Here is a 13608-nt window from a genome sequence, read left to right on the forward strand (position 1 = left end):
ACCTTGAATTTTTATGAATTTTTATGCTACTTGTTTTGTTGTATTGTACTATGATTAAATGATTACAAGTGAAAGAATCTATGTATAGGCATGAAAAATGTATAAAGTGCTTTTTGTGTAACTAAGATTTGAGAGTGCTTATCACATAATTTTTCCCCCAGATACCTGCACATTTTGCAAAGATTCACGTGTGTTGCTGAGGTAGGCATAGGTTGGTGATCTCAAAGAAGGAACCTGATGTTACTGAACTATTTTGCTAAGATAGATGGAGAGACAGTTGTGTTGCTGTTTTCCTCTCTGCTTTGTATTTACATAATTGTTCCATTTGAAGTTGTCTGGATTTTAAGAAGACAAATGTACGATGTTCTAATGTGATGCTGAAGGTACACGTATAATAAGAGTTGTTTAAATTTTCTACTGAAATGTCCCTAAGAACTTAACTAGGGCTGCAGTGAGCTGTTCACCAGAGAATATTAACTCTGGCAAACAATTCCTTCGAAGTCTGTAAATTCATTGCCACTTGTGTTTTAACCTTACAATGAAGAATGGGACTTTCTAAAAAAAAAAAAAAACAAACCAAAATCTCCCTGTGATTTACCTGTCATCTAAAGAATGAAAAGAAAATTTAAAGCAGTTTCTCACATAACTTCCTACAAAACAGCAGAAGAAAACGACCTTCCCAGAAAAAACAAGCTCTTAAAAACCAGGTTTAAATAGGGTTTAGTCATTGCATTGCTGTTTTGCTTTTCTTTGTTTATTTTTTTTTTTCAGGTGTCTGTGCAGACCCTGCAGCTTAATGGCAGTTGCATGGGTGAAAATATTTTGATCCCATGACTGACCTTTTTAAGACTTTCTTTTTACTTCACAGTAAATCAGAAGGTTCAGGACAGTATCAGGATGTTGCTTCACGAGCGCTCTACAGGGATGTGGAAAATGGTGTGCGAACTGAGAACAAAAATAAAAACATTTTACAAATGAAAGCTTTGCTTCTGTAAGTCTCTTCTCAGGAGAGAAGACATCTACTCGCCCTAAGCATCTCTGCAAGAAGTTCTCATATGTACCCCAACCTGAGGGTTCACAGCAAGCTTTGTGTGCTTCTACTTTTAATACAGCCTGCAAGGCAAACGGAGAGGAAAGGGAAGGGGCAGGATGGGATGGGATGGAAGTTGTTGCGAGGGAGCTCAGGTATGGTGCTAGCTGACTGAGGTGGCACTTTCCCGTAACGGTCATTTCGTGGGTTGCACACTAACCCAGGAAGCTAACCTCTTCCTATGCTCAGTGCTGGCTTTTATTTTGCACACTGAACAAATGGGAAACACTGTCAGCTGTTTCTGCTCTTCAGGCCGCTTTGCAGTGGGGGACTTGTACTCGATCAGCTGAGGGCACACACGTTTACTGTCCCTAACATCAAGGCTTACTGCCCACCTTCTCTGTGTGTTGCCTATAGCAGGTAGAAGAGTAGCGATGTGCTGAGCCTATAGTTCCTTCTGCACCTACCTGACATAGGAGTAACTAAACACGATGGCCAAAGGACCCTGTGTTCTCCCTCTCTCCATGTGGGTGTACATAGTGTCCCCACCGCAGAGCTTCTCAGTCGCAGCTGTGTGGTACAGCCCCTGACTCCAGCTTGCACTTCTTTATCTGTCACCAAATGTGTTTGAGAGTATGGGCTTGGTAGGTATTAATTTTCCTGGGATGATTTTTATATTTTTGAGGGGGGTAGAAAGAGATAATATTTGATAAAAAGAGAAAGAGAAGGTTAAAAAGCACATCCACTTCACTTTTGGAGTGGTTTATGTGTTCATTCTGTCATGTCTTGATGGTTGAGACGTCTTTATAAAAAATATATAAAAAAATCTCTATCAAGTGCTTAGCTCTCAAATTTTTCTTCACATTTTTTTCCTAATACAAGTGACCCAGAAAAGATATATTTGTACTTTCTGTAATCTCAGTACTAGATAAAGATTATCTATTTCATTTAACATTTAGAACCTAGAGAATCATGTTACTCTAAATCCACCAAAATAAAAATATTTTAATTGACTATTGAATATTTCTAAAATTACATTATCTAGTATATTGGCTATTTCATGTAAGAATGCTGATAAGATTTTGGAATGAGGCTGGTTGTAATAACAAGTAGAATACTTGCCTTCAACAACCCTCAATCTCAATGTACTCAGTTTTTAGTAACCTGAGCAGCTTCAAAATTTGTAAATTTTTCGAATAAGGTATCAGGACTGCCTTTGTAATTTCTGCTCTAACTACTTCATGAGCCTATGGACTCTTGACCTCCTACCTGCAGAGCTTACTAGTCCAGAGCAAAGGTCAAAGTTTGTCTTAATCAGAATTTAAGCAAACAAAAAGCATAGGAAAACTCTTAATAGCTGAAATATTTCTGTTAGTTTCACTCCCTGGGGCAACAACTCCAAGTTCTGGAAAATCAACACAAGGCCAGCTGGAGAAGTTCGATGCTGCCAACACATCCTCTTGGAGGATATAGTCAGAGTCAATGGGAAACAGCCCAGGAAAACTGCATCACAAATGACAGCTCAGTATCCACCCTAATTCAGTGAATCTCAAATGAAAGACACAATGGTGTTCTCCAACCTCCATTCAGTGGGTTATTTAGGAAGTGAAGAGTTGTGATTATACAGAAAAAATGCAAGGGAACTTGCAGCATTCATTATACAAGAAGACTCATTGTTATGAAATTGCTTGCATTTTTTCTGATGCCAGTCACATTAATCTTTTGCTGAGCTGAGAAATGGGTTAAAAAAAGTGTTCTAATAACAGCAAATAGGATAAGGGGTGGGTGTGAAGGAATATAGTTACTCTGGATAATAAATTTAGCCTTTTACAGAGATTTTTTTAGCACTGACAGATTTCTGCCATCCCCTGTATCACAACAGTAGAAGGCAAACCAAAGATTCTCTGTGCCAGACTACCAACAAGTACAAAATCCTTGGGAAGTGTATTAGACATACAGGGACATATTTGTGTTGCTGATCTGTCTGAATGGGAACCAAAAAAGCCAGTTGCTTTATGAAGGTCAGCCAGAGTACAGAGCTTTACATGAAAAGAAATGCCACAATACAGTCAAAACACAGGTGGGTACTTTGACCTTTCTTCTCCATTGGCCTTTATCTTATTTTTGAGCTTACTTTACTGCCGTGATTTTTATTTCTTCTTTGGATTTTAATTAAACTCTCCTTAGGCTTGCTAGCCTGATATTGTCTTTTTTTTTTTTTTTTTTAATTTAAATTTAAAAACGAAGGAAGCCTGTTTACCAGCCAGTTTTCCCCAAACGTCACTGCTTTATCTATAATTTAAATGTGTCATTAATGCACAATATCCAAGTAAAACTTTGTGAATTTTAATCAGGCGGGTACAACAAGCTTTCCAATTATTTCGAAACTGATTATCACCCATTATGTAACATACACATGGTTTTTACAGCTGTGCAGTAATAGAAAAATCTTAGTTTGCATCTAAGCCTAACAGTATTTAGCTCTGAACTAGATCATATTGAAAGTGTTTGATGTTGGCTGCCAGGTGAGAACTGGGTCCCTACTAAAGTGCAGAAGACATTTTGCTGCTGCTTATCTTGCAGCCAAGATTTCAGCTTGTCAGAGACTGCAAACATGAATTCCTTTTCTCTTTGCTTTTCCAATTTTCTTCTCCCACACAGCTCAATCTTACACTCATTCAACTTTATTAGTTTTACTCTCAAATCATACTGCTGCAACTGAGAACAGAATCAGACCCAGCAACGCACTTTGCCTTCAAAATAATTAGCTGCATACTGTACAGTCCCCCATTTCTGTCCAGCTATATGTGCTGTCTGGAGAACCTACATAATGAATTTCCACAGGTTGTGCAACAGAGTCCTTTAGCTTTATATCAAGGACTACCCTGATTATAGAGAGCCTTATAAAGACAAAGCACCACACTTGGATAATTCATGTGCATAGAATCCACGTACAGCCAAAGTTATTGACCAGGCAGAGCAAGTTTTTCCGACCACCACACTGTGCAGTTTTTAAAATAAAGTGCTATTTGTTTATGGCTAAACCTTATATGTGGCTATTGCATGCACACTTCAGGCTGCATTGTCAAAAACTGGAACAACTTCACCAAAAAAGGATGGAGCCTAAGCACTAGGGTAATAACAGGTTTAGTTTTTTGTTGTTTTTTTTTTTTTTAAATTTTATTTTGTGTTCCAACAGAACTTTTTTCAAACATATAGTATGTGAACACACAACAGTTTCCTTCACTGTTCCCCACACAGAGCTGTTCATAGAGGAGGAATACTAAGGAGGAATGTTTCTAAAGCTATAGACAGCTTCTCCATTTATTTCAGGTTTTGTTTTGTGGTTTGGGGTTTTTTTTTGTTTGGTTGTTTGTTTTTGTTCTGTCTAATATTATGACAAAACATTATAAGAAAAATTTTTTTTAAGTAGTGTGAATATCAAATAGTGTCCATCAATCCCTGAATCATGCTATTCAAAGTGCTTAAATCTACACTAAAAATAAAACAACAGAAAAGTACTCCCCATGTGATTAAGGAAACATCTACTGATCATCTAAATGTGACTGCGGTCAGATAGTTATGCTCTACATTTATTCCACATCCCAGTCTTTACCCCAGGGCATGTAAAGGGGAGGGAAAGGGGAAAAAATAATGCATTGCTTTCAGAGGATATTGGTGTATTTGGCATCCAGTTAAATAAAGGAAAACGCCATCAGTTCCTGACAGGTGTCTGTAAGAGCAAATAAATAATATCTTTCTTACACTATGAAAATAACCAAATGTGCAAATGTCTCTTGAAATTTTATCTGGCCTGGCAGCTTCATTTCCATTTTGTGGATGTATGGCACATGTCCAGAGGGAGACACCATAATAAAGAACAGATTGTAGAAAAGGACTTGAGCAAATTGTCAGAGAAATAAACATTTTTAAGCAAATAAAAATCATTGCACATCCCAAAGCTCTATTAGCTTGTTATGCAGATACTGAGATTTCTTGGCTTTTACAACAGGAGCGTAGTCATTTCCTCCCACACTCTCAGTTCTGGATTACTCCCACAAATGTCCCCCAAACTGCAGCCTGCCCACTTTCTACACATCACTTCTCATTAAGAAGACCAAAATATTATAAGCTGTACTTTTCTCATTGTGACAATTGGAATGAGCAAACCCCACACATTCATTATATTGGCCAATATCATTCAGCTACCATAAAAATACCTAAAGCTAATTAATTCCATAAATAGACTATAACATCTGTTTGCCAGGATACCAGTAACGTTTCTGCCAGGGTAAATCAAACCCATGACTATATGACAGTGTGTTGCAACCGATAACTCTACCCCAGTTCCTCTGCTTCTGCTAGCAGAGACTAGCAGAGAGCTTGGCCTGAATATGTTGTAGAGCTACAACACCACTCCTCTTTCTTCCTAAAACCAGAAAGGACTTTTCCATTATTTAAAACATAAGGATGAGTAAGATGGTTATTTCATTTGACTTAAAGATGTCCAGATGTAAACATAGTGTTTCTTTTTTTCTTCCCTGGCAGCCGTGGTACACACGTTATTTGCAACTCCTCAAAGATAGAATCATACATAAAAAATACAACTAATTTATTTATTCATTAAAGTGAATAAATTGCTTTTAATACTTCCAGGTCTGATTTAAATATTAATTTTGTATAAATAAAGTTTATTCTGAAAACAATTATATTTGTTGGTATTCATGTCATTTTTTTCTGCCTGAGTTCTTACTTAAATCATGTTGAAATTAATGAAGTTTTACTTATCATTACAAGCTAAAACCAAATGAAAGAAGATTTCTTAATCCTGAATATATCATTTTAAAACAAATACAGTTTTTGGAACATTAAAATACAAGGGGACTCTGTAATCCACAGCAAAATAATGTTTTGCTCTTACTTTTTCAGAAAATAACACTTTCTATAATACAAAGTGACAAACCATCTACAATATTGTCTTTTTATTCCCCTTTGGTTTGGAAGTCATCACTGTAAATATCAGCAGGACTCTCTGCACTTCAGTGCCTATTGCCTCACTTGTTTTACTTGCCTGACATTTGCAAATTATCTTATTTGCAGGATTTTGAAAGGGGGAAAATAAAAAGTTAAATGCGTAAAAATAAAAGCCACAGCCACATCAATAATTTTCCAGGAAGTGTTAAAAATAGGGTTTGCTTTTATATTTATAAAAGGGATACAATCAACTCATTCTTAAAATCATAATTAATAAACCAAACCCAAGAAAGCAAAAACCAAACCACCTCTAGTTTCTACACACTCTGTAGTGACTACTGTGAAGCAACCGATACAGATTGGGTATATTCAGTTGTTTGACAGGTATCTACCAAGTTACATGTTAGATGATCAGGCTGTAGTGCTACCCCGAATGGGGGTCATTATAAGGGCAGAGAAGGAGCAGTGCACATTACGGGAGTAGAAATGAAACTGGAGCTCAGTGAGGGATGGGGTCCTTCTAAGAACAAATATTCTCCAAAAGAGGTGAACTGCAGCAGGCATGGCCTTCAGGAATCAGGCTAGGCAGGCCAACAAAATGGATGGTGCTTCTGATATCAACATAGCTTTGTCCGAGCATTCCCAAGAGAGGTTAAAAACAAACAAACAAAAAGTCTAAAACTATACTAATGAAGCAAAAAAGTTTCCTATCTATACAGCAGTCTCTTCATTTAAAAAAATGTAAATATACAAATTCCAATGACATATAAAACAAAGTCAAAAATGTGAATGGGAAGAGACATGGGTAAAACAGGAAGACTGATGCTACAAAGAAATTGCAAAAAACATATGTACAAGACCCTGTTTTTCCTCGTATGTTATCGATTGTTATGCATGTTTAACAGCAGCAGTCGAGGATGTAGTTCCAGGCACCGGACTGCAGACTCAGCTCCTACTCAAGGGGGTTGACAGCCCCTTACATTCCGGTCACCAAATGACACTTGATATACTGGTCTCCCGTGGCAAGAGGGGCAGTATCGCACTGTTTGTGTGAGCCTCTTCTGGATTCTGCTCCCTGTTAGTTTTTGTCTGCGGCCGCTGCCCATTTATAAGTGTCATAGGGATGTTGCAGTAGGTATGCTGGTTACCTATTGAGGTAAGCGGCAGGGTGCCGGTAGGAGGTACATCGTATTCACAGCTTCGATAATAGTGTTTCTGGCGCATCTGTGAATGATATGTGTTATGAAAGGTGGAGCGCAGGTCTGGATGGGCAGTGGCAAGAGCAGTGGAGGTGGCAGCAGCCATGGAAATTGCGGAGACTGTCTGCAGTTCCCCAAAGGGCCCCTGCTCACTGACATCTAAAACCTGCTCGTGTGTGATGGGTTCAATCCTCTTAAAAGGCATTTCGTACTGTAAACGTTTCCAGAACTTGGAATTCAACTTGTTGCATTTTGGTCCATGCCATTTAATGACAGTGAGGAGCTTGATGGTATGTTTCAGGGCCTCGACCTCCTGGTAGTTCATAACTCCTCGTAGTTCACTGCATTCAATCAGTATCACTTTGATTTCACCCGTGACTAACATGTTTCGAAGCCTCGTTTCCAGTTCAAAGATGCTCCAGCCTCTTCTTACCACATAATTTGGAGTCATGACGATGATCAGTCGCTTGCTTTGGTCTACACATCTTGCCACATCTTCAATGTAGGCTACAAAATAAAACAAGCACTCAAAAATCAATCTAAGACAACACTCTGCTCCCATAGACTGGGGAGAAACAACAGAGGCAGATCCTTGCTCCCAGAAGACCTCACTGAAATATGCAAACACATCACTTGCAAAAATGCCAGGTTGGCTTGCCAGGACATAGTCTTGGTTAACCTGCTCTAAGTGGCCCTGCTTGCGCCCGGGTATTGGACAAGATGACCTCCAGACTTCCTTCCCTTCCAACCTCAACCATTCTGTGATCCTACAAAACATCTATTCCTCCATGTGCTATGGATTGTGAGTTTCTGTTCATGAGCTCTGGTTTTGTATCAGTATCTATACCTTTATTGGAACAACTGTGTCTATCACCATTTTTTAACTTTAAAAAGGCGAGGTCACCCAGGTAGGCAACAGAGCAGCAACTATGTGCTTCAGGGCCTCAGTCTCAAACCTAAATGATACTCTGAGGTGTATTGTAGGGTTAGATTCTTGTTTTCTTTTCATGCCTCCACCGCACACATTCACAAAAAATGTTGTCTTCTGCAAATTAATGCTTAGTTTGCTGTAGATTTCAAAAATATCCATGCAGTTATGTTTGATGTTGTGCTTTACCTATACCAAGCATCCTTTTTTATCTTCAGTAAAAGACACTGAACTTAGTAGCTGCCTGTATGTTTACAGTAAAGTTATGAAGGATACTACAGCAACTTACAAAAAATTACTATACATAGGTTGGAATAGGTAAAAGAAACATGAAAAAGGTCTACTTGCACCAGCTGGAACCAATTCTAATTTTCAGTCTCTCAGAATGATTTAGTACCCCCATCTACATTTATCTGCAGTGGACACTAACAGGATTCACTGCTTTGCTCTGCTGTAGATGTTATTATTCAATCCTTGCCTTGGTCCAAACACAACTTCTTCCTTCCTATCTGAATTTCTGTAATAAACAGAATCATGGATATCATTCCAGGCAAACTCTAAGGACCAGAAAACAAAGGCCTCTCTATTTGTTCCTAGATATGCAAGCGCTCAAAATCTGTGAAAAAAAATGTTAGTCTCATTCATTTCTTTACTTATGCATGACTTTCTGCACTCTCACCTTCAATCAATACAATACAATTACTAAAAAAATAATCCTCTTATCTGGTAACAACACATTAAGTATGTTTGGTGGCTTATCTTCATCATTCCCTGAGTTGAGGGAGGAAAGATGACATTCTGAAGGAGTAGGCATACAAAAGATATCAAAACAATCACTGCAATTACTGCATTTGCTGTTTAGGAAACACACAAGCATAAAGATGTGACTTACTTCCTGTGGGAATCAAATCTCTGTCTGGTATGAACAACTTGTATCCATAATGCTTTTCAAGCATATCTGGTAGGATCTCAAGAGCAAATCTTTCTTCTTCTCCAGTTTCTTGATTCCACTGGTCAGGGTCCACTTTGGTATAGGATAGATATGCATCATAGTCTTTGTTGTCTAAAGAAAGAGAGAAAGTAAGTTAGTTTATCCATTATTCTTGCAGATTTCCTAGATAATTCCCCAGGAACTATTTCTGGAAGAATTTCCCAGGAATAGGAAGTTGTTTAGATAAAATGGCAAGATTTTACCCAATCTCCAGATATGAATCAATTCACCTTTTCTGTTTCACCTGGAAGAGGTAATCCTTATTTACAAACACACAAGGGAGAAAGGACACATATCCATAGACTGAAGTCAGTTTGTGCATAAACATTGGTATAAGGCTCCCTATGAAGGAAATCCACTCAACTGTGGGGTGACCGTTTGTGAGCGCAGAAGAAAAAGGTCGCTGCAAAGAATTTGAATTCTTCTCTAGCTTTAAAAGGGAAAAACAAGGAAATACCTAAGCTAATGTACAATTGCCTCTGTTACATAGTAAAAGCATTTCAGTCTTAGCCAGATATTTACTATAAACTTAGGGCCTGGGGCTGAAATGTTCTAAGTGTATGTGTATCTTTACTTGTAAAACTCATTGGCTTTCCAGCTCTGAAATTATTGCCAAGCTTAAATCTTTGCAGCATCAGCTCCTCATAATGCAGTTTAAATCTCTTGAATTCTATGTGCTTAAATTTGCAAATTTAATGTTGCATTAATGTACATTTTGTTACTTAACAGTGTGTTATTTCATCTCAATATGAGAAATAGATGTGCCTGTTTCTTAAATGTGCTTGGTGTACCTACTTGAAAGACTGAATCAAAAGAGCCATCATTAATTTTCATTAGGAGGTCAATAATGCCAAGTGCTCTGGAACTAATTCAGTGGAATAAGAGGTCACGTTTTGACTTTTGTCATGAAGAAAGCAGAAAGAAATCAATGGCAAGAGTAATGAAATGTTAACATCCTTCTAAGTCTCTCGACAACATTATGCACAGCCTATCAAGAATATCAATTGCTTGTAAAAGAGACCTGACTGAATGCTCAACTGTGTGTCATAAGTAACGTTACATTTCTTCAGTGCTGGCTTCAGTTGTTTTGCTGAGCCACTCCTTTCCTCATTTTACACCTTTTTGTACTCTGGTAGCATTATTTGGAAAAGACTGCCAAATGCAGGATGGGTGCAAAGGGTGTAAATCAGGTTAATGAAACAGTGCTAATCTTGAACAGTCCACTCTTCCTTCTGAGGATCCATTCATATCATGCTCATTAACATTTGCAGATGACAAAATTAAAACAGTAAAACTGTAGCTACTTTCAAACTTACCAAACCCATGAAATGACTGTGTGCTCATCCTGTCCCCTGCACGCTTTTTTGTGTAATATTATCTATTGGATTGTTATATCCACAGAAATGAAACCAAACAAAACCAACAAAAACAACCAAAAAGAAAAATAAGAAAAAGAGAAGCACAGCCTGCTATGGTGCACTCTTTCCATTACTTTCCTCTAGAGTATTTGTGAAACCATGATCCTTCACAACAGACAAGCACCTAATGCCTTTGACAATGCCTTGAAATAACACTGCATGGATCAAGTATGAGATAGAGGGAGATTACATAGCAGGTTTTTGTTTCTACAGTAGGACTGTGTTAACCCAGCAACCAAGTTAACACACAGAGAGGTCAAGAGATATATGGGGAAATTATGACAACTGACATACGGTGTGACAAATGATGATGCGGTAATAGCATTTTCTGCTGTCACCTTAGTAATGGTCATAACCATAGTACATGCTTGAGAGCAGTGTTGCTCTGTTGAAAGTCGTTGAGGAAACATATCATTTCTCAAAGGGACAAATAATAAGAAATAATACGGTGTTCAAACTGATTTAAAGGCTCAGAGTATTGTCTGATAAGATGGCTTGCACATTCATTCTTAGAGGGAAAATTATTCATGCTATGCCACTGTTTTCTTGCATATGTAAATATTGCACCATTGCATTTATTTGAAATACATGTTTTTCATACCATGGAGGCTCCAGCATTTCCACTGACTAAAACTACATTATCCTGTATTGCAGGGAACATTTCTTTCCACCATAGGTCCCTATTTTTCATAGTATTTGAAGGGCTATGAACAGCCAGGGTCTAGGGTATGCCTACACAGATGGGTTCAGGCAGCCATGAATCTATTCAAATTCCAGTCCAGCAAGATGTGCACTCCAGTTTGGGAAACTGTTAGATGCATTAGCACAGTGGTTTCCCTAAGCTATTATACTCCCCATCTGTCAGTTATTTTTAAGCTTGTTTGGTGAAAAGTAAATTAAAGTTCAGTTTACAGCAGAATTACCTTATGTGGTAATTTTGTTATCTGATGGGCTGACATACTGGCATGAGAAGACAATTTGCAAAATGTGAAATGCCTGGGATGATCACATATACCTTTGTTTTACATCTATGATATTTATGTATTAGCTTGCTTTTAGTTAATTAAAATTATTTGGGTTACATTGCCAACTCTGTGAAACATTTTATGAACTACAGCAGGTAGATAGCTACCCAATCATCAGAAGCTCTCTCTTCTTTGATGTGATCAAAGAGCAGTGGCATTATTTACTATTTTCTCTAATTGTTATGGATAGTCAAAAAATGTAGAATTTCAGTTGTAATCAAAAACAGGAGAACTCGTAAGATTGTTGAAATCTCGCATCTCCAGGAAAATATTTAAACACACAGTAGATAACATATCTGTGTGTGGTTCTTCTCAGTTAAATGGTCCACCAACTCCTGCTTGTAAGGGGTGGGACTGATGCTTACATTCTAAAGAACATTTCTGATCTTAATTAATGTTTTTTAATGTGCTGTCCCAATGGACTGAGAGGGAGAGATGGGAGTCTGCAGGCATCCGGATCTTATGGGTGAGTCAGACTCTGGGAGCTGGGGCTCGCATCTTTCTGGTCTCTTGGCCATGTCACATGGAAGCAGGAGGCTTGTGGCTTTGCTCTCAAGCCCTTTTCTCTTGGGCTGTTTTCCATGTAAGCCTTCCTTCAAGCGACACATCCAGGAGTCCCCAGACTCCCAGCAAGCATGCAGGAAGTCCTTCACAGCTTTGTGTTTTCCAGACCATTCACTAGAACAGGTAATTTACCTGTGAAAATATTTGGTGTCAGCACATCTGCTTTTTCCAAGAAAAAAACCGCTTCATCAGAAAATTCCTGATCTGCTCCTAATCACGAATCAAGTCACAAAGGACATGATATTACTACTTACATTATGTAGTAGTACAATAATTACTGACTTGGCTATGCAATAAGTTCAGATAGTGGCTGGATTTATTATTCAGTGTCAGAAAAAAAAGGCAAAAATCCAAATTAAAAACAAACAAGTCTGGTGGAAAACTAAGCTTTTCTTTAAAATGAGAATTTCCTTATTTCCCTTCATCAGCAAACAGTTAAGTCTTCTATCCAAGCACCCTTGGAATGAAAATGTGATTGATTGTTGTTTGCACTTTGACTTTAGATATAGATTATGCCATTTCAAAGATTTGTTTTTGTCAGGCTTCTGTGCATTGGCAATAAACTGGAATATAGTTACTCATTCCCTGTTTCCTCCCACACTTAGGAAGAAAAATACCTGTTAATAACCAAAGGCAGGGATGTTGATCATTTAATCTGAAACTTTTCTTCTTTCCCATGGAGATTAAGAGCAATTATCTACATATACTTTTGTACCTGAAAGCACTGTCATTCCCTTAACCATTTAAAGATTCTTTTTTTAGAAACATATCAGAATAAGTTTATCTTGCATTGCATTGCAAAGCTGTATTATGCAATGGCTGTCCTTTAATTTAGTGAACAGAGCTGAGTGTCACATACAATACCATGCAACAACAACGCTTTGAAACATGTTGGTGTAATAAGCTTCCTCTTCCCATTCTTTGTGAATGGATAAGTGATATTCAGTTATGTGGTTTGTAGTTGGTTTCTGCTGCCTACAGGTAGTGTATAACTAGGATGGAGTTCTTCAGCTCAACATACTCCATTTCTGTGAAGTTTTGTTGTTGAAAATACTGAAATATTGAAACAAAACTTAAAGCAGGCTTTGTACGGCCAAGTTCAACTGACTTGATGCAACAAATGTCTTTGTTATTATGATGTAGATAACCATGACAGCATGTGGAAGCTCTGGATTATTTCATCACGATGGGATCAAATACAGCCTGTGCTCAACGTACGACGCATTCAGTCGGAAACCACCAGCCTTTGATCAAAACAGACTGTGAGGTACAAACATTGCCATATAATTTTAACCATTTTATAGAATTGAAAGCAAGGACACTCAGTAATGGTCATGGAGCTCACCACAGGTCTGACAAAACTGTTTGGATCGACCTTAGGGGTAAACACTGAGGGTGAAATGTCAGCTCCATTAATAACACAAGGAAACATTGCTTCATTTAGTCGCCCAGGTTGTTAGCCAAAACATCTGTTGCAAC

At 38.0% G+C, this 13608-nt stretch overlaps 1 protein-coding gene across 1 annotated transcript in view; it reads right to left on the reverse strand.

Annotated features, from left to right (window-relative positions):
- Window positions 1-5207: 5207 nt before the first annotated feature.
- Window positions 5208-13608, reverse strand: part of IL1RAPL1 (interleukin 1 receptor accessory protein like 1) — a 772957-nt gene continuing 764556 nt past the window's right edge. The window contains exons 10-11 of the mRNA XM_064444684.1: window positions 9024-9194; window positions 5208-7710 (exon numbers count right to left, since the gene is read on the reverse strand). Coding sequence (XP_064300754.1) covers window positions 6992-7710; window positions 9024-9194 — 890 coding nt within the window. The 3' untranslated portion in view covers window positions 5208-6991. The remainder of the gene's footprint in view (window positions 7711-9023; window positions 9195-13608) is intronic.

Source organism: Phalacrocorax carbo, chromosome 1 (assembly GCF_963921805.1).
Source record: "Phalacrocorax carbo chromosome 1, bPhaCar2.1, whole genome shotgun sequence".
In the NCBI taxonomy this organism is placed as follows: Eukaryota; Metazoa; Chordata; class Aves; order Suliformes; family Phalacrocoracidae; genus Phalacrocorax; species Phalacrocorax carbo.